This window comes from Pieris rapae, chromosome 15 (assembly GCF_905147795.1).
Source record: "Pieris rapae chromosome 15, ilPieRapa1.1, whole genome shotgun sequence".
Taxonomy (NCBI): Eukaryota; Metazoa; Arthropoda; class Insecta; order Lepidoptera; family Pieridae; genus Pieris; species Pieris rapae.
In genome coordinates this window covers 154,782-176,085 of record NC_059523.1, presented here as the reverse complement: position 1 = coordinate 176,085, position 21,304 = coordinate 154,782, and the positions used below count along the sequence as shown (strand labels likewise).

General features: G+C 38.4%; 2 protein-coding genes across 8 annotated transcripts; both read right to left on the bottom strand.

Annotated features, from left to right (window-relative positions):
- Positions 1-459: 459 nt before the first annotated feature.
- Positions 460-2,295, bottom strand: LOC110996198 (NADH dehydrogenase [ubiquinone] 1 alpha subcomplex assembly factor 3). Its single transcript, XM_022263764.2, has 6 exons — positions 2,110-2,295; positions 1,907-2,009; positions 1,634-1,692; positions 1,437-1,530; positions 1,054-1,190; positions 460-831 (listed from the first exon to the last, which is right to left on the bottom strand). The coding sequence occupies exons 1-6, from the start codon at positions 2,193-2,195 to the stop codon at positions 720-722; spliced, it is 591 nt and encodes a 196-aa protein (XP_022119456.2). The 5' UTR covers positions 2,196-2,295; the 3' UTR covers positions 460-719.
- A 1,481-nt stretch (positions 2,296-3,776) lies between these two features.
- On the bottom strand, positions 3,777-20,844 carry LOC110996188 (copper-transporting ATPase 2). 7 transcript variants are annotated; one of them, XM_045631403.1, is made up of 32 exons: positions 20,635-20,844; positions 19,816-19,869; positions 19,525-19,561; positions 11,128-11,245; positions 10,885-11,015; positions 10,678-10,805; positions 10,418-10,588; positions 10,235-10,302; positions 10,035-10,143; positions 9,810-9,970; positions 9,626-9,726; positions 9,388-9,516; positions 9,108-9,294; positions 8,923-9,020; positions 8,705-8,840; positions 8,491-8,631; positions 8,311-8,419; positions 8,079-8,238; positions 7,901-8,000; positions 7,626-7,820; positions 7,395-7,551; positions 7,172-7,319; positions 6,893-7,019; positions 6,631-6,766; positions 6,413-6,555; positions 6,246-6,338; positions 6,060-6,170; positions 5,824-5,973; positions 5,604-5,674; positions 5,398-5,538; positions 5,034-5,083; positions 3,777-4,714 (listed from the first exon to the last, which is right to left on the bottom strand). In XM_045631403.1, exons 2-31 carry the CDS (start codon positions 19,838-19,840, stop codon positions 5,041-5,043), a joined length of 3,624 nt encoding a protein of 1,207 aa, XP_045487359.1. In that variant the 5' UTR covers positions 19,841-19,869; positions 20,635-20,844; the 3' UTR covers positions 3,777-4,714; positions 5,034-5,040. The 7 variants fall into 7 exon arrangements, with proteins under 7 accessions (XP_045487359.1, XP_045487353.1, XP_045487352.1 ...); XM_045631397.1 differs by lacking the exon at positions 5,034-5,083 and having other exon boundaries at positions 20,526-20,844; XM_045631396.1 differs by lacking the exon at positions 5,034-5,083.
- Between the last annotated feature and the right edge of the window lie 460 nt (positions 20,845-21,304).

Here is a 21,304-nt window from a genome sequence, read left to right as displayed (position 1 = left end):
GATGGAACTCTTGTATTCTCCTACAGTTACTGGAATTAAACACCCAGTTGTTAAAGTTCATTTCTTCTAATTTCTTCTACAATTTCATCTCTAACACTTGTAAATAAATTACAAAACAATTCAACTTCTTGCCTCGATTCTCTCTTCAAAATTCCGACTAGTTGTATAAATTGGACAAATGATAGGCCTTCTCGATTTGGACAAAGTCGTTCATAGGATTTTGCAAATAGTTCCTCAGTTATTATTCTACCGTCAATAATCTTACAGGCTTTGAACCATTTTACAATTACCGAATAACTTATAAGGCCACCGTCGCTGGCTCCACGTAAGGTCACATAAATTTCTTCTAAATTCATATTACTAAGAGACTATTAATAAATAATCATAATCTATTCGGCTACGGCAAATGACGTCAAATTTAAGACTCGAAATAAATAGATAAATCTGTTGCAGAAAACTATATTTACATATTAATTTGATACAATTACCTAAATCTTAACAATTAAATCTACAACGTAATATTCTAAATCTACAATCTAATACAGAACATATTATATTTTTACCATGAAATTAAGGTTTTGTTATGAACATTACAGGAAATAAATGTAATAAAACCATACAAAATTTATGACCACAAAATGTATTTGTCTAAAATTACATAATAGTTTAATCTATGTGGTCATAAATTTTGATTCTCAAAAATTTTACAAATACAATGTCTAAAAGTCATCCCGACGGTTGTACAGGTTCCCGTAGTGCAGTTTGCTGTTGAGCATGTCGTCTTCGTTTGCGTCAATGTGCAACGGTGGGATCAAAGCACCTGCTATTGATCTGTTATATATAGATAAACTAAAGTTAACATAAATTCTTGTTGTTGTTGTTTATGGAATATAAAATATACATTTTAATTACAAAATAAGACTGAAATCATGATGTCTATCAGAAACTCGAGTCTAAAAGCAACATATGATTGAACTAAAGAAGCCAAATAAGAAACAGACCCAGGAATATCACAGACAATTAGTTCATTTAGTTCAATTTTAAGCTTATTACCTGCTTTCCGCATTGAGAAAGTTAAAGGTTGCACAGGCATGTTCAGTTGGTAAAATCTCTACATTCAGTTTTGCTTCACGACTGGCACGGAACACTGAGTTTAACACTTTACGGTCTTTCGTTTCAAGTCCTATTATCTGTGGGCAATAAAAATCTTACTTTGTTTGTTATGTGTACTCTTTTAAATTCCTGCAATGTAATTGCTATATATAAACTAGAAGCACATGTTATTGAGACAAATAAGACACATTCTGCTGACAAATTCAGCTGCTATATAGAATTTCTATATGCATTACTGACTTATTTAATACCTTCTTTTTGACAATATATAAAGCTAGAAATTTTTGAATTCAAATGTTACAAAGAAGCTATAATGTTAATACCACAAGATCCACTTTAGGTTCCAGCAATCTGAACAATGTGAGTGAATCAGCTGTGATGTTATTTGAACTGTGAATTTGCCAAGATAAGACTGTCCTGTAATGAGAAAATAATATACCTTTTTTAAAAACCAACCGCATCATTACGAGAATTTGGTTTTATGAAATACATTATATGTATAAGCTATAACTTAATTTACCTTGGAAATATAGCCATAGGTCCCAGCACAGTAAGACCATTGTTGAGGCGAAAGCCAAACTGAAATCAAATGCTATTATAATATCTAAGTGTATAGTCATGATGACAATTGTTTGAGTTATTAAAAATTATTGTTGGGTTTTGTTTAATAAAGCAGTATAGTGTTTGCAATAAACTATACATCATTATTAACTTCTACAATTGTAATTTTATTTTCAGCATGCAGGTTGTTTATTTAGGTTGAAGAAAATATTAAATATACCTAATCACTTACTGTGCCGTATGAGTCTATAATGAGTCCGAGGTCAGGATCCTGATTGATAATACGGACTGTTGTCTTGCCATCACCCTCATATGCTGCTTTATGGTATACTATGCTGAAAGGAGGACAAGAATTTTTTTTTTTGTAATAGAAGTAAGCACGTTGTCGAGCGTTAAATCGTTAAGCTTTATAATATAAAAATACTACGTACCAACCTCGAGCGGGACAAATATTTGGAATCCCCTTGAAAGGAAGATCTTAAAATAGCCCCAAACAGGGGTCGAACCTTTTGAATTAACATTTTTTAAAGGAATACTAATTAATGTGTTTAAATGGTTTTTACTTTTCATAAACAAACACTAAATAGTGTGCTAAATGCTAATCACATAATATCGACATCTGATGACAGAAACAGAACAATTGTCACTTTGAAGGAACAAGTGAATACAGAGCTGCAGATACAGAGTAACTTTGTAAATTAATATGTATTTTTAAATACACGGTAAAGTATAGGCGTAGAGGAAATTGTGAAAAAGAAACAAACATCAATGAAGTTTTCATAATTAGTATTATTATTATTTTCTTGTGTAGCCAAGTCCACATTTCAGGGATCGTCATGCTCACTTAAATGTAATTGCTTGTGGCGGCGTCCATGCGTCGGGTTGTCTCTGTCCCTGAAATATGGTGAGGGGGCCGATGGCTGGCCATGCGTCATACTCGTGAACGGATGCTACTTGTGTTGACTGGTCGTACTTATATTAGTGTATGCGGTGATATTAGTTATTTCTACTACGTATTTGCGTGTTCCTATTTCACCATGCCTCCTGCTGATAGAGGACAAATCTTTGTTTTTTATGACGTTCACAAGTGAACATTAAGTTACCTACATGAATAAATGATTTTGAATTGAATTGAATACGTATCGCGTCAGTACGACGGTAAATTACATTGACTACACTCGTACGTTTCGTATTACAAAAATGAGTAACAAAATTAAGAAAGCTTGCGTTGCCATTATTATTATTATCAGTATATTATGAAATACCCAAGACGTTTATTGTAAACATTTTCCGCTGCAGTACCAGATCGAATCTGTTATTTTTTTTATTCTTTTCTGTATTTAGATTTTAATGAGTTGTTCTTGCAATTACGTCTTTAGATGTCGTGCCTGGTTTAATTTTCTTGAATCTTAAGTTTCAAGCAACTACTCATACGCATTGGCTCTTTTCACTTATTCTCCTATTTGCATTTCAGCTGTTCCATACTTTAAGTAGTTTCTAATACAAGTATTAATTCTTTCAAGTGTTTTTGATCGTTTATTTGAAGTGCGGTGTGCGCCGCCACAATATGCGCGTCCTCTTTCATCATTCATCATTACTGACGCGATAAATATCGACCAGACACTAGACGCTCGGTATTTATCGACGATAATTTATACAGATCGTGGATTTTTAGATTTCTAGAAATCCAGCGATCCGTGATATGAATGCACTACACATCGTGATTCTGGATTATGATCCAAACATCACGATAAATATCGACCGTGTAGCATCCGCCGAAGATTTTGTCAAGTATTTAGGCATTCAAGTCGATTTTTAAACTATAATTTTCAATAGACGTTCGACTCATCACACTAACAAACCACCTAAGGACACAATTTGCAAAGCAAATTTATTTCATAGGTACTGAAGTATATTGTATTACTATATGGTCAAAATATTTTTTTTGTATAATATTCTGTATATTTCTAAAAAACTTTGATAACGACGATAATATTTTCTAATTTTCGAAGAAATTCGAGACAAAAGTTGTTGTTTAATATAATAAGTAACTTTGAAGTTTCAATTGTTTTTATAAAAGGGATGGATCACAAAATCAACAATCAAATATTAATAAACTTTTTAATAGTCTTAATATATCTATCAGTACAAAAATATAATACTCGCATATACATATTTATTTACAAATAGAAAAATCTAATGTGGTGGTTAAGAGTATTAATCAGCTAAACGGCTAGACATGGCCATGACAAAAGATGATGTTCATGGAGTGTAAAGAGCCAGATTTTTTTATCTTAAACATAAAGATTTAGAAATAACGATTTGTACAAATATTGTGTACGTTAAGTAAATGATTAGAAAATGATATGGATAATAAATATGAATCATTAAATAATCGGAAAATTAAACAAAAAATGTACAATATTCGAAAGCATATCTCTAAAAAGAAATTACACACTCATAGCCTCACTGATTTGGAAAACATAATCCTAGCGATCGACAAAGCTTCCTTTAAACTAAACAGTCTTCGACGGCTCAGTCTAGGCGTTAATAAATAAGAAACATGGAAAGAACATTACACAATTTATATTTCGTTACAATATTTATATCATTTTGTGCAGCGTATGCCAGTCATTTTGTACAAGTATGGTAACCGCGTTAAAACTATGGCTTAGGAGTTTAAATACACGGGCAACGGTCGCTTTTGGGTGATTGTAATCGGGTAACACTGGTTCGTAGCTCTGACTAGTATCTTATCAACCGAACGGAGAAATCAATTCACTTACACCACCGGAAGTCGGCACAAGGCGATCTAAATCAAAACTGTTTTTTAATCATTCTGTTTCGAGTGCTCTGCCCTTTTACCGACTCGCGTGCGCCTAGAATTCGATTATCCCACAAATGTCCGTTTCGATGTCCGGTCTATCCGTTGACTCCGGGTTGTTCTCGCGTCGGCCGTTTGGGTATGAAAGAAACGGTCATGAGGTCGTCCTCTTCTCGCAAGAGGCAGCCCTCACTCGGCTTGTTTCTTTGAAATAATCTGTCAAAACAAATAAAATAATACGTCTATTATGCTGTAGAGATGAAAGGGGAGTTTGCCGAATTAACACGAAAAAAGCTCAACGTCACCGAGACGAACAGAAAACATCACAGAGACAAAATATATAAATTGAAATCCAAACAGTTTTTGAAAAAGAATTTAAAAGTCGAGAATTATTTCTATTCGTGGACCGAGTTTTAATTTCAATTTAATATTTTGCCAAAGAAACAATATTCAACATCAAATAACATTCTACAGACGTGTAACACATTAACCTCGCGACGCACAAACAAAAATAAAAAATTAGTCAAAAACACACCAAACGACTAGACCTTTAAGAGTGCTGTTTTCAGTGAGTCGCGCCTTTCGCTGGAGACAAAATATTGCGTGAGTCGGAGGATTGAATACACAATAAATCTATAGATATAGTTAGAAATCGTGAGCATCGGCTTCCACTTGGTAAAGATCGGATTAAAAATGGTAAACTAGAGAGCGGTTGCTCCGAGGAACACTCATTTCATTGTTCTCCGGAGAAGTAGTAGCTTTTGAGAGGTTCGATGCAAACAGACAGACCATCGAGTCTTCGATCTCCTCCACGAAGTGGGAAAGCCCGGTGAGGCATTGGCGGAAGGGCAGCATTTTAAGTTAACATGTCAATTGATGATGTCACCATCGGAACGTACTTAGCCAGCGGTGAGGCGCGGCTGTCCGGGTATATTTTGTCGTCCAGGCCGCGATGCACGGAGACGGAGTCCAATCGCTCCAAATGTATCGACTGGAGATACTCCGTCGTTCGGAGATTCTCCGCTTTGGCTTTTCTGAAACTGAGGGACACGATTGAGCTGCCGCTCGACGTTTCGCCAAAAGTCGATCTCTGGCTGATACTCACGTCTTCAGCATCAAGCTAGAGCAGACGACGGACACCGAGCTCATGGCCATCGCCGCCGACGCCATCCACGGCTGAAACGATAACGATCAAATTAAACCTAGTGGCGCGGTACGAAGTCGGAGCCTCGACGCAAAAAGAGAGAGAAAGAGAGAGAGAGAGACGAATGTCGAGTCGCTCCCTTGCTTCAAACCCCTGGAGTGGCGTGGAGCTCGATAGAGACCTGCAGCTGAAGACCGAAGAGCGCGAAGGCGCCGCTGGCCAGAGGTATTCCCAGCAAGTTGTAGACGGACGCGAACACGAAGTTGAGCCGGATCCGACGGACGGTCGTCCGAGACAACTCGAGACACGCCACCACGTCCAGCAGGTCGTTCTGCGGGAGATCAGAGGGTCATCGTCGTACGGGAAGACGGGCGTTTGAATTCGAGTCAAGTGGAGGTAACACGCGGTCGGACGAACCCTCATGAGCACCAGATCCGCGGCTTCCACGGCGACGTCCGTCCCCGAGGCGATGGCGATGCCCACGTCCGCCTGCGCCAGCGCGGGAGAATCGTTCACGCCGTCTCCGACCTGCGACCGTATATTTGCTATTATATATCTGACGGCCTCGTAGACAGAAACCAGGCAGAGCGGACTCGAACTCACCATGGCCACCTTCTGGCCCTTCTCTTGCAGCTTCTGGATCTTGGCCACTTTGTGCGAGGGCAACACTTCGGCGTACACCTTGGTTATTCCGACCTGAAATCCAATCGTAGACATACAATTAATAAAATCCACGGTGTGAAGCAATCCTTCCGACGGAGACTATTTACCTGTCTCGCGATGGCCACGGCGGTCTTCCTGTTGTCTCCGGTGAGCAGACACACCTCTAAACCCATCTTCTTCAGGCAGTAGACCGCCAGGTGGGCCTCCGGTTTCACATCGTCGGCCACACCGATCGTGCAGACTAGCTGATCTAGATTTATATAGATTATTTATGATTAAACATCCAAATAAATGAGACTTCTCACTCGGTCGACGTCGGCCTCACCGTTGATGGCGACGAGGACGGCGGTCCTTCCCAACTCCTCGTCATCTTTGAGAACTCGCTGGACTCTCCTCGGGACGGACACTCCGTTGCGATGCATCCACTCTCGGTTGCCGATCAGAACTATTTGTTCCGCGTCCTGACAAATTAAAATTGGTCATGAGCATATTGTGCTTCGGGAACGTGAAGAGTTGCACCAAATATATTAATTTTTTTAAAGGTCCGGTTCGAAGGACCAAAAGGGCGCACTGTGCGACATCGTTACCTGATCGTTGCCATTATGGATGATGGCGTTCAGCCGGTGCGCCGCCTGCGCGGAACTGAGGGCCGAATCGCCATCGCCCTCGATCATGTCCACGGGAACACCGCGAAGTTGGAACGACGAGCCTTCTCTGAAAGTATAATTCTAAATATTTAATTTCTTCTTTTAGATTTAAACGTAAGTTTACGTGCGATCTATTAAGGTTTCGCATTTTAGCTACTTGAAGAAATACATTATTATTAACATAGACGCAAAAACTAATCGCGATCGATAGTTTTCTACCTTTCGGCCCCGATATCGAGTCGTGGGAAATTGTTGCGCGTGCGCAGAGTGAGCTTAGCCCTGAGGCCGCAGCCCGGTGCCGCGGTGAAGCCGCTGCATTGCGCCCGATCCGACGAACCGAGGACCGCCGTGCACCACCGGACTATGGCTGGCGGAGAGATTTCATTTGGGTTAGCGTCGATCAGTCTTCATAATAATACTCCGCATTCAAAATGCTACTCACCGGAAGCCACGGGGTGTTCGGAGTTCAGTTCCGCGGTGAGTATGCAGGCGAGAATGTCTTGGAGGGAGTTGGCTTCCCCCGTGAGCAGCGAAACTCTCGCCACGGCGGTACTCCCGCGGGTGATGGTCCCCGTTTTGTCGAATATCACCGTTTTAACCTGCGACAGAGAGAATGGTGCGCGTGATGAGCGCGGAATATCTCATCGTCTGCGGCACTCGTGAAGGTACGTACTTTGTGGGCGTTTTCTAAGGGTTCGGCCCCCTTTATGAGCAGGCCCAATTTGGCCCCGACGCCCGTGGCGACCATGACGGCGGTGGGCGTGGCCAGCCCGAGCGCGCACGGGCACGCTATGGCCAGAACGGACAGAGCGAAGTGGAACGAGGTCTGCACTATTAGTTCCCAATCGGAGAAGGTGCGGTAGATTTCCTGAAATCGTAAATTTCCTCGTGTTCATTTCTTCATTCCCGTCTTCACAAACTTGCTTAAAAAATACAATCTACACTGACCGGTGTGATCTTTTTGATCTTGTCGATATCCACCGCGCCCGTGATCATCCAGCAGACCAGGGTCAGAACGGACAAGAAGACCACGATCGGCACGAAGTATCTGGAACGAATGACGCGAGTTGGAACGTTCGTTCTATTGATTACGTATTGTAGGTGGAGACGCGACGGCCGCCCTCACCCCGCGATGGTGTCGGCCAGCCTCTGCACGGGCGCCTTGCTGCTCTGGGCCTCTTCCACGAGACGCACGATCTGCGCCAGGGTGGACGCCTCTCCGGTGTGGGTGGCGCGCATCAGAAGGGCTCCGTGCTGGTTTATGCTTCCGCCTATCACGAGCGAATCTGGAAGATGGCCGGTTGGCACTTCAAGTATTGTTTCGTCGCCGGCTGTCGATGGAAATGGATCCGTCGTACCTTTGCTTTTGGCGACGGGCATGGACTCTCCGGTGATGAGGGACTCGTCGCACGTGCTCTGCCCCGACATCACTTTGCCGTCCACGGGGATCTTGGCGCCCGGAAGTACCTACGGAGCGGAGGAAGCCCATTACTCGGATTCGAAGAATTATTATACGATTCTCTGAGAGAGAAATATACCTTCAAGACGTCTCCTCTCTCCACCAGCTCGACGGGAATGCTCTTCTCCGAGATTTCTCGACCCTCGCCGTCCAGCGTCACCAGCACCGCCTCCGTCGCCTTCAGGGACAACAGCTTCGACAGAGCTTCGGAGGTCTTGCCCTGTCACATCGGGTCGACGATTAATCCGCTGATCTGTCGATCGCAGGCTCGAGGCGCGGCGAACGATACTCACTTTCGCGATGTGCTCCAGCCACCGTCCCAAGGACACGAAGACCAGCAACATGGGCGGAGTGTCGAAGAAAGTCAAGGGGCTGGTGTCCGTCTGCATGGCCATCGCCGCGACGACCACGGCCAACGAGTACGCGTAACTGCAGACGTGTACGAGGAGAATTAACGTGCGCCTGGTGAGGAAGGACTGGCGAGGACGAAGAAGGCGATCGGCCGAATTACCTGATGGTGGTGGTCATGGAGATGAGGACGTCCATATTGGAGGTGCCGTGGCTGAGGGCCTTGTAGGCTTGCTTGTAGAAGTGCCAACCGCCGATGAACTGCAACAGTCAGTCGGACACGTTGGAACCACGGACATATCGGACATATTGGACAGTTTCAAAAGTCGGATTCGCTCTCGGCTTTACCTGGACGGGCGTGGCCAGCGCCCACATGATGAGGTTTTCCAGGCTGAGGCCGGGAAGGACGCAGCACATGTCCCGGGCGTCGTGGCCCTTGCCCATGTGCCACATGAAGTACACCATGGCCGCCATGCACGGCGCTCCGAAAATCAGCGAGATCAGGAAGGCCGTGCGCCATTTTCTTATTTCCTCTCTGTAAATGCGAGAAGACTCTCATTCACCTATTACGTTGTAATAGTAAGGAGGGCGTCCCCCCACCCCCCTCGCCCACCGAAGCGGGACTCACTTGTGCTCCAGGTAGTTCCCGCTATTCCGAATGCCGGAGGTGACGAGGCTGGCGTCGAACCCGAGCCCGTTGACCGCGTCGCAGATCTTTCGGGCGCCGATCACTTCGGGGTCGTACTTCACTTTGCCTCTGAATCGAAAACAAATGGGAGTCAGCGGACGAGAAGGAAGCGTCGACGTTGAGCGGCCGCTAAAAGGCCGAAAAGGCTGAAAAGGCTGAAAAGGCTGAAAAGGCCTACTTGGAAGTGGTGAGAGCGACGACGCAAGACACGACTCCGTCGAGCTTGAGCAGCCGCTTCTCGATCTTGTTCACGCACGACGCACACGTCATCCCTTTGATCTGGAATTCGAGAGCATTTTATGTTTAAAACGGCCCAGAATATTCATTTGATCACGCGAAAAACGAATAGAAGGAAAAGTTACCAGAAGCGTCAGATCCCTCGGCGCTCCGCTCTCGCCGACCACTTCGGCGGGGAAGCCCAGCTCCGTGATGGACTGCGCTATGGAGGCGGCCGGAATCACGTTCGGCTCGAACCTCACCTCCGCCTTCGCGGCCAACAGGGCTATCACTACGGAATGGACGCCTGGAAGCGGACGCGTCGTTAAAGCAACCGTTCGCGTGACATCTGAAGGCTCTCCCTCACTCACCGTTTAACTTGGAGCAATGTTTCTCGATGGCGGCCACGCAGGAGGCGCACGTCATCCCCCTCACTTCCAGCGTGCAACGAGATATCTCCTCCGCCGTCGCCACCGTTCCCTGGAATTATATTTAGGTTTTGTTTAATATAATCGAGAATCAAACATTGTCGATTATATAAAACAAAGAGTATATAATAAATCATACTCACATTGGCCGGTGCTCCGTTGACTCGTGGAGACAGATTGCCATCGCCGGGGGCCAGCTCTTGAGTGCTTTCTGAACAAAACCGATCTTTACAAAATTTCATAAAAAGCATTGCAATGTAATTTAGTAACATGAAATAAATCCAAGTTTAGGCCCAATCGCCAATGAAGGGGAAAGGGCGACTCACCACTGAGCGGTTTTCCATCTACGCTTATAATATCCACGTCGAACCCGAGAGAATAGACGGCATCTGCGATTTGTCTCGGCGTTATTGCTTCGCGTGAGAATCGAACCGAGGCCGAATTTTCAGCCAAACTCACGGCGCTGTGGAGGACTCCCGGCATTTCCGAAAGGCTACCTGTTGCAAAATTGAATATTTACATTTTATATAAATTCTCGGAAATACTCCCACGCAGCTTTAATGTTAAATGACAGCAATGTAATCACCCTGTATGGTGTTGACGCACGACTGACACGTCATGCCTGTGACGGCTAGCAAGAGGGAACTCTCGTCTGAGCCGGCGCCACTCATGTCGATCAATAGATCTGTCGGTATCTCGCGTTCAAGGAGATTTCTGAAAAACGATATTCAGTATGAAATTCTAGTGAGGCATCATTCCTAATTAAAATAGATTTGTGCGATGAACGGCTCACTTGGTCTCGTCCTCCGTGTCCACTTCGAAGGGCACTTCGAAGCCCATATCTTCTATGTGAGACCGGATAACACTCGCCGTACACTCGCGAGGGTCATATCTGAAATAACCGGCCTTTTCTGATAACTCCACCTGTAAGCGTTCAAAATGTCTTTAAAGCGTTTAGCAGTTAGTAGCTACACGTTGCGCACCAAGCTCCCAGTAATATCATTTCCTATAGGTATCAGGAAATAAGATAACTTACCTTGACGTGTCGCACTCCGGGCAGCTCTCCGACGGATCCTTCGATATTTCTGACGCACGACTGACACGTCATGCCATCGATCGGCACACGGATGGAGACCGGCTCCTCGCTCGAGTCCCTGGAACCCGAACATCATTCTCAATGTCGTGAAGTCAATTATCAAATTTCGATATGGTTTTTAAGATGAACACTTAAATAAAATGTTTGACGAGTCAAATGCGCATGGGCCTCTCGGTCAACACCACTAATTAATAATAATACAATTATGAAATAGTTAATTGTATTAAAAATGTATAATAATACTTCATCGTTCATTGTAAAAACGAGCAAAAAACAACTCATCTCATAACCAATTCTCATTTATCTTAACCACAAGGAAAATCTGCTATTATTTAAATTTAATTTATGCAAGACTTTATAAAAGATATCTTCGCGTAGATAACCTATCAATTTTTCCTACATGTGTAAAGTATCTTTATTGTCTCGAAATATCATAACGACAAAATGGGCTCTGTAGGTTGTAAGTATTGATAAAATTCCACTGCACTAAACAGTCGATATCGATATGACATAGATTAATAAATCATTTAAAGCCTTCATTCATTTGATCATCCAGATCGGACCGCGGACGGAGGTGCTGTGCTTGTTGAATATACGAACACAAAGAACCACGTAGCATAACCTCCTCCTTCGGTAAAATCCGAGAAAAATATGTAATAACAGCCATTTTCCTGTTGACCTTTCCTTAAATAGTTTTTTAATAATTAAATTATTTTTGGCGAGTTACCACAATTTAGTCCAAAACCATATTTTACGTTCTTATTTCCTACCAAAGAATTTATTTAGCTTAAGAAAATTAAATTCCCTTTTCTGTACTACCGCTAGTAGAAATTTTAGAGAAAATATTTAAGTTCAATGTGTAGTCTAGTCTAAATGAATGCGAACGAGGTAATATTCTCGTTTGTTCGCATACCTCTAAGATCGCGATTCAATTGTGTTGTGGGAATGGAAACTGGAGCGGCTGTGGGAAATGGGAATGACGATATCATTTTAGTTATTTTTTTGCCTGGCGGATCTATCTACTCGTCACCTTGAGAGTCGGAACTAATTCGAAGATACCAAAAACTTTTAACTATAGTATTGTAACTTTACCACTTTTTCACCAAACGTAGACCAATGTCGGTGACGAACATAACGTTGAAGTGAGTTTTAGCACTATTCACATGTGAAGCACTTGCGCGGCAACTTGTGTAAGAAATTAAACAAAAATATCTGCGGTTTACGGAATACTGCAGTAATTAGTTTGGTCGAGTGCAAAAATACCACTCCTTAAGCGTTTACAGTGATAACATTATTCTAGAATATTAAATTCTGGCTCATACCAAACTATGAGCAAAAGCTAGAAAAGTGAAGATGTTTTCTCTTCCGTGGAAGGCGTAAGCACGTTGCGTTGCATGTCTAGTTACGTATATGTGTAATAAAGTCAAGGAGAGTTTTTAAGAGCTGAATGTCGCTTGGTTAGCGCTGAAAGCGCTGTTTTTTACGCGCGAGTGACGTGAGAATTGACTCCACACGGGCCTTTTGTTGACTGTGGGTTTAACATAATTATGATTTATCTCGGAGATTTGTTATTAAAAATATAGTACATGAATACGAAAGTAATTTGAATACAAATTAAGAAGTAAAACGTACTTCGAATATTAAAATATTTATTCTAAAGAACTCTCGAATAATCAATCAGTGTTATGAATGCAAACTAATCAACATTCAACATTAGTGTATGCCGAAAAATTATAATTTGTCGCAAAAGAAGCGCACTCAACTTAAAGTTAAATAATTGCAAGCCAAAAGTAGATATGCACTTTGAATACATAAAATTCATTTAAATATTTTAATAAAGCGATAAAAAATATATAATAATTGACTATGATCATAATTCTACATTTTAACCTACATAAGTGGCAGAAACACCATATTCTTGCAAATAAATAATATAATTATTATAAGCACACTGTAATACCTGACATGAAAAAAAAATCACCGAAAACCACTCAACTACTACAATATACAACTTACCAACGTCTCCCAGTGCTACCGTCAGACTGAGTGTTTAAACAACACCCAGTGCTTAGTTGAAATAATTGTTTTAGTTTAGCTACAACTTGTTTCCAAAACTATCCTTTGTCTTATATTCGCAAGAACGACCCTTCTACGTAGTTAACCGACCGAGTCGAAACAAAAGAATTGTTTAAAAATACTATAAAATAAGACATTCTGATATTAAACTAGCTAATACTCCCAGCTTCGTCTTTTCCACGGTTCCATGTCTCAAAAAATCTTCAGATCCTCAGACATAATATTAACATTTTTTTAAAGTACCAATTAAACATAGTACCTACTATCGTGGAGAAATAATAATTTATGTACAAAATGCAAGGCTTCAACCATTCTTTCATTATCAATTTAACGCAATCAGCATATTATTTTTACATGGCAGTCTTTCATAAATGCTAGAGACAGCGTACTATGTATCGCTATGTATATGATCTCTGATACCAGAGCAAACAGCCTCTCACTTAGTCCTGGAATGCGGGGGAGTGGCCTGAAGGTGTCCTCAGAAGGCCATAATAGGACTTTACCTATGACTTAGATCACGCCAATTTCCCTCAAACAATACTTGAATTATAGAGGTATTTACAAACAATGCGCCATTGTGAGCGATAAAACTCTCGCACTTTTATTTACTTCAGACCATGACCATGCAATTACTCATTTAATATCACGGTTACTATGTAGTATATAACTGTATGTATTATACGATATGAAGCAGCTCTTAAATTAGTTCAATTTTGTTTATAGGATCGAATATGATTAATCCATCACATTTCACACAGATATATAGTATTTGATTACAATATTACAAATATTTTATCTAATAATAATGACACTGATAAATACATTTATAATTATTACTACCATATGCTTGATATTAACTTATCGCGCGTGTAAAACTAAAAAAATATCATACAGGACAAAAAAAGAATAATAGAAAATGTATAGTCCGATACATTAAATCCACGAGTGGGCGTACACGGCGTACAAAAGTCAAACAAAAGCATGACATGAGAAAGGTAACAAATTGGTCACAAGGCTGAGGTAGTAGGTACTTTGCACCACTGTTATGTTGTGTTATGTTGTGTTGTGTTGTGCCATAGCTGGTGCTACACGTGACAAGCCGAAGGCTGCCTTAGCTTCCAGTTTCGGCTCACTTTCAATTATGTATTACATTTATTTAAATTTGGAATTGCACTGGATACTATCGCCGTCAAGGATAATTATTCAGTTCAATATCACTACAACAGTATCCAAAGTATGTAAAATGTATAAACATTAAACATATGTCGGAGCTAGAAATAGTAGTAGTGTAGGTGTACACACAAAAGAAGACATAATTAATAGATCTTAAATAGATTATTATTAAATAAAGTACAAGCACATCTAGCCTATAGGCAACCATATAATGACGTCATCTATCCGCCCCGGCAAGTGGGCGGGAAAATCCACCCATGGGAATGTTTAATATCGCCTCTTCTAATTCCCAGGATTCCATCATGCCTTATTGAAGAATTGTATTGAGTCACTAATAACGATTACATAAGCGAATTTATGCAACTAGTTTCTGAACATGGGCAGGAAGCATTTTTGGATGTTGTTGCCAAATACCTGTGTATAGTATGTCTGCCTATTTTTTTGATAGCTTTAACATAAAGCAAAGGCGAAAAAAAATATTATACGTGGAATTGTAAGCCTACTCCTTGGATATAGACAAGATACGTCGGTAGGTGATTGACAACCTTAAATCCATCAAATCTCACTTCTGATAAATAGTATCTCGAGATACCGATATTGATGATAAACTATCTCAGAAGGCGGAGGAATTTAATACAGTATTAATCGTATTCGACATTCACCAGATTGTACTCCCTCATATCAGAAATGTCTGACATTGCTCTCCTGTTTTTAAAAAAAATAGCATTTTTATTAATTCACAAACAATTATAATTCATTTATTTCTATTGCTTACTAGTCCTATAATGCAAATGTACCAAGTCGAACTTAACACCAATTACTCAAAGCAAATATTTCGATAACAAGGTGGGGCACGACTTCCTTTAGAAAAAAAGAAACTCTTTAATTACGAATTACGCCAGCGAAACCTAACTTAAGGTTTTATGATAACATTTTAATTATAAAGACGAAATTGCGATCGTTCGCAAAAAAGGTTTATAAGCAATTTAATATTTGTATAGTTAATTTTCATATCACATATTTGCCAAATTTCGTTTGCTTCTCTATAACGAGACTAATTTAGGTGAACCACTAATTAACGAATGGTGAATTTATGAACTGATTTCGAATCCGAAATCAATTGCATTCATCAATGAAAGTGTCGGAGTCTATGTAAGCGTAAGTGTTCTGTAATAATAATTATAATGTCGGTTACGTCGGGAATTAATATAAAAAATCTTACCCAACATCGTCATCCTCCAACCGCGAATATTTAAAGCCTTTGGACAGCATTCTGCTCACTTACTACACTACACTTCTTTTGGAGACACCATGCCCTTGGGGCTTTTTCTATTTACGCTATGACAATGTACACTGTAAACTTGTATTGGAAGTATATATGTACAACATGATGTTTAAATATGATTTGTAACCAATTATTTACTTTTGACTTGCGGTCAATATTAATTAAAATATTTACCATAAAACATAAATACCTTTGTACGGTAAAAACCCTAATACACTTTATATTAAACGCAGCGAAATAACGTGCGCCTGGGCAACGGTTGAAATGGTCACAGTGACGTCACGGACTTTCACTTTTTGTAGCTTAGATTCAGTTGTTTTAAATGCGTTTAAAGTAAAAGTTAACAGCTACGATTAAAACGCGGCAGCGATATATTTTTCGAAAGAATAATGATCATTGACAGATCCATGTTAAAGTAGGAATCAACGAAATAGCGGCGACAACCCTAACGACTGGGTACAAAGAATACATATTTACATACGAACATACAATTGTAATTAGTAATACAATAACATTCCCAACTTCTCTAACAATATAGTTTTATTAACAATAAATCTGCAATATTTCAGACACAATGGCTGATACTAAGTCTGTGGGGTTCGGGGCAAAGGTATGATACCTATATATCCTATATATCATCCTATTTGTTAGAACAAAAAATACTTATTGTTAAATGATTCCCAAATAAAGCACTTACACTTGTAGTGTAAAATAAGGTTTTTAAGCAATTCCAAATGCCTCGCGAGTGCATAACTAGTAATTTTTAATTTGTTTAAATCGAGAAATAGTTTATGTAGCCCACGCCACATGAATTTCTATCAGGTTCGAGCAACAGCAAATATTCTTATTTGTCAATACTCTGTCCCCTACGATTCTTATCTTTTATCAGCCATGATATCGTTATCAGTAGCCCTTGTCAACATCAATACTAGTATTACGAGGAATGATATACCGTCAAAACCGTTTACGACGACATCGTTTAAAGCAAAATACCGGTTATATTGACCAAAATCAAAGGTCCCGTCTGAATTATATTGTATATTTTATGTACTTAATAACAACGTCATCGGCTGTTACGACTATCGGTTTTTACGACCAAATATGAGTAGGCCCTTCGATGTCGTTATAACAGATTTTGATGAGGAAAAATCTATTTATAGACAGAAGCAATGACTAGCACTATTGACTTGTGTTCGCCTGAACAGGTGAAGACATACTATTATCTTAATGCTTGTTTTACAATTGTAGAAGCATGTGCCTTATCATGTCGACAATCGTGCGATTTACATACAAACTTAATTACACGGTTAAGACTATAGGTCTATTTATTTTATGGAAAAACATATATTAAATAGGAAAAGAGATCACACGAGGTAGATAAGGATGGAAACGATACAGCATCTACAACATAGCAGAAGGAGTAACAACTATTGTTCAAGACTTGACGAGTTATTTTGAACTGTAAAGATTATGAATATAGGTAGGTGTTTAAAAGCAACTTAATCGGAGATAAGCCCATATTGCGACACGAATCCTTTTTTAGAACAACCTACTACTCATTTGGCATTTGATAACGGCAGGCAGCGACACCGAAAAAAAGATCGATTTTTTTAATTTAAACAACATGTGCCAAACAGGGTTACAAAGGCAAACAGAGTACTCGGAATTAACAGCCGTCTGGCAAAACCAGCTTCACTCGGTTTTCCCGTACCGAAACACATAGTATGGGTAATTATAGCATATATATATATATATATAGCATACATATGTTCTGTGAATACTTAGAATGACCCGTGTGATTTTGTTACAATTCTGAAGGAACTCTTCAGATAATTCTGCTGATAAGCGACTAGGACCCTTGATCGAGTTTTTTTTTCTATTTAATACTCAGTTCCAATTAAATTAATTACGCAAACAGAAAAGAAAAAATTAATCTTAAGCCTTTTAATACTGATTAAGAGTGTTAATGACACAGATAAAGTAAGAGATAGATATTAGCATACTAAATTCTTACAAATGTATATTTCACGAAGTTATATAACATTTTTTAATAATTAATAAAAATTGTGAATATTAAAATACATTGCTGCATTAGATTGAAAGTGATTTGAAATCAGCTAAACACACCTTAGCTAATTTCTGCTTGAAACAACATATTTGTTTTGATCTTTAATTATTATATTAATCAAAGTTATATAATAATAATAAAGAATATTCAGCATAAGGGTTACCTACTCCAATAATAAAATGAAACCAAGGCGGCATTAACAATACTACATATTATGTACTTAAGATAATAGGATGTGTGAAACGAGCTATAACTCATGTTACTGATAATATAATATTATTTTGTTATTTATTAGGATCACCAAGATCTAATTAATTTTTTTTATTACAGAAATATGTTTTATTATTATTATTATCATTACTATGTAGGTTAAGAAAATTGTACAAACTGTAATGTGTGTGTTTAAAATAATATCATGTGATTTGTAAATTTACATAAATACTTCCAACATTCAATTGCTAATTTATAGTATTAGAACTAAGAAAAGCGAGATTTTCACAGCAAGCTCATCACAAAATTACTAGTTACCATTTTCGAACACTTTTCACACGAAAAGAATAAAAAACAAAAACAGTCGACCACTAATCGTATTGAATTGTTATAGACGAACTTTTATCAAAAAGCGCGCGTAATCGCGACGTACTTTACGACGTCACTCTTCGTACTGAGTGCAAGAAGTGCCGTGCGAAGGTGAATGGGAGGCAGTAGGGAGGGGAAAGCGACGGTAAGGTTGTGTCGATAGACTTGCGTTCGTCTCTGTGCACGTTTTACTTGGTGAGATAGACAATCCTCTATCTTCTCACTGCCACATTTAATTAATCCGTTTTCCGTGAACTGGTACATAAAGAGGCTAGACGTCGACTCATGGAGAAGTATTAGGCAATGTTTCCTAGGTTTTACAAATCTATGTTAAATGTGACTGGGCCACCTTGAATTACTTTAGGTAAAAATAAGGTTCATAATAAACATAACTCGATAATATGCCTAGTTATCAGACTATTTCTAAAATAGTAGAATAAAAATATCGTTAGACATTGCGCACATCTCTAAACCGATTTCGAACCAATCAAGCAATTAATAGCAGTATCTGTAGCATACTTATAACAATTTGTACTTTATTGTAAACATAATACGATACAATTCCGTATACTGTCATCTGATTAGAGCGTTTAGATTAGATTGTGAAAGGAGTATTCAAGCCTAAGCTAAAGTCTGAAGTATATTTTGGCGGCTGTCACCTTGGAAACCATAATTCATAATAATATTATTAGCTACTTGCTGCTTACTTTTTTTGCGTGGATTCAAGATTTAAAGCCACTACTCATTCTTTCCTAGTATTTACGATTTCTAATGTACAATATACTACAGATATTTCATTTTTCTCTAATACTCTCGCCTAAAAAGGTAATTAAAAATATCATTCATAGTTATTTATTGCAGTTAAAAATTCAGTTTGTTGAACATGGAATTTTTGTTTAATTTAATTATTAAAAAAATTATTTGTGTAGTATGAATTCACAAAATCCATTATTATTTAAAAATTTTATGTTATGGAGTTGGTGATGATGCTGGTTTGATTGATAATTTGCTGATAGGACTACAAGCAGCCATATACTTTGAAGTAGAGGTTTGGAATTATTTTGGTTGAAATTGAAGCAATCGTTATTTATTGCTCCATTATTTAATAAATTTTTACACTAAATAAATATTCATAATAATTTTTCTAAGGACTTACCCAGATTTTTCTTTTTCAGTCATTTCTGCTGTTACATCTGAAATTTACAAACATACAATGTTTAACAAATGAGCATAAAGCATCTTTTAGATTATTTTGTAAGTACTTCACTTGTTATAAAAATATAAATTACTATTCTGAAATAAATAATGGAAAAATAAAGCTGCTATAATATTTGCTAGGTTATTATAGCAATCAGTTGTAGGATTGAGATCTATATCACAATAATTAATTAAACTCAATAGGAAGTATAGTTATAATATTACAAATATAATAATATAGTCGACTTACCAGTGAGTGTAGTGTTGGTTGTCATTATCGCATGTTATCTGTTGCTGAGTTAATCTGGAACAAAGAGGAGGCCAACCACTTGTAATATTTAATATGTAACTTTAACTATTGATTGTTTAATTTATGTATTAAAGCGCATCATAGCATTTCTGATGTTAAAATATATTACAAATCTACACAATTACAGTACATATAAAACTGACAAAAATGCTTAATAATTACTTGTTTAAAGATACTAACTTGCCTAAGATATAGGGCTTTAACAATGCTTTCAAAAATTATTCTAATTAAAGCAGATATTCAATACTTTATACAGAATATAGCTTTGTAGAAACAAGATGTACATTTTTAACAATAGAATAAGACATATTGCTATTGCAAATTGACTGAAATTAAATAACATAGCATACACACATGTTTATTAGTTCTTAAAAGGTGTTATGAGTGTTCATATTCATTTAGCAACAGGTGAGCTATTCAGTAAATTGTGGTGATCTAAAATAGTTTCTCTTCCACATGCTTATTTTACTGTGCATAAAAACATTAAAAGTGAAAAATACTACTAGTGTAGTCAGATTTATTTGCAATTTTTGTGTTGACGACCAGGACATTTATTTTCCAATTAGTTCCTTGTTTTTGTTAGAATCAGAAGTGTATTTTAATTAGTCATATAATAATGTTTCTACTGTCTATAAAGAGAAGCTATTGACCTTTATCGACAATGTCCTAAATTTTAGTGTATTGCCACTTCTCAACATAAGCACAATCGGAATTCGTGATAAATGTTTGAATACTACAAATCGAATAGACCGTACGTACTTTCGACATATCATGAAAACAATAGTCAATCGCAAATCACAACAGTACACCACATATAAAACGCTTAAATACATAAGCTATTGCTGTTTAACTGGTATATATCTAATAAATAGAACTAACTAATATGAATTTTTCACTGTTTATAAAAACTGTGGTAGAAAATAGAAATTCGAAATCGGGGCATCTTGGCCCATGTCAACCGCACAGAGTCAACTGTCAAGCCCTAGGCGTAGGCGGTCAGCTGAGAAATAACAAATTAGAGATGACATTGACTATACTCCAATGTTCAAATTAATTTACTATGTAGTGTATGGAAATTAAAAAAAAACTTTTTACGTATAATGTAAATTAGGTTGAAGTTTCTGATATGTTGTATATTATTTTATATTTAATTCAAGAAGGATTGAATTTAACACAATACACATTTCGCTGTATCAATAGTTGTATGTTGTTTATTTATCTTGTCTGTTTTGTTTTTTTTATCTATAATACAGTACTATGAATTACATATTATGATGTTGACATGATTTTTCGATAAGTATAGCCTTTTAGAGTTTAAGGCTCAGACTGTACAATATCTTCTCATAACAAGAGCCAAGAAGAAGTTGTATAGTTAATAGGAAGTTCGTCTGTGTGTGTTTTGCATATACATATTTAAATAAACATCTAT

Excerpts from the sequence above, each read along its gene's own strand:
- LOC110996198 (XM_022263764.2), bottom strand. The coding sequence starts at position 2,195 with ATGTTAATTCAAAAGGTTCGACCCCTGTTTGGGGCTATTTTAAGATCT. Across the intron at positions 2,010-2,109 it reads AAATATTTGTCCCGCTCGAG|CATAGTATACCATAAAGCAG; the intron begins GTTGGTACGTAG and ends TCCTCCTTTCAG. Across the intron at positions 832-1,053 it reads TTTCTCAATGCGGAAAGCAG|ATCAATAGCAGGTGCTTTGA; the intron begins GTAATAAGCTTA and ends TATATATAACAG.
- LOC110996188 (XM_045631397.1), bottom strand. The coding sequence starts at position 19,840 with ATGACAACCAACACTACACTCACTG. Across the intron at positions 7,020-7,171 it reads CTCGATATCGGGGCCGAAAG|AGAAGGCTCGTCGTTCCAAC; the intron begins GTAGAAAACTAT and ends TTATACTTTCAG. Across the intron at positions 6,556-6,630 it reads CGTCCTCGTCGCCATCAACG|ATCAGCTAGTCTGCACGATC; the intron begins GTGAGGCCGACG and ends ATATAAATCTAG.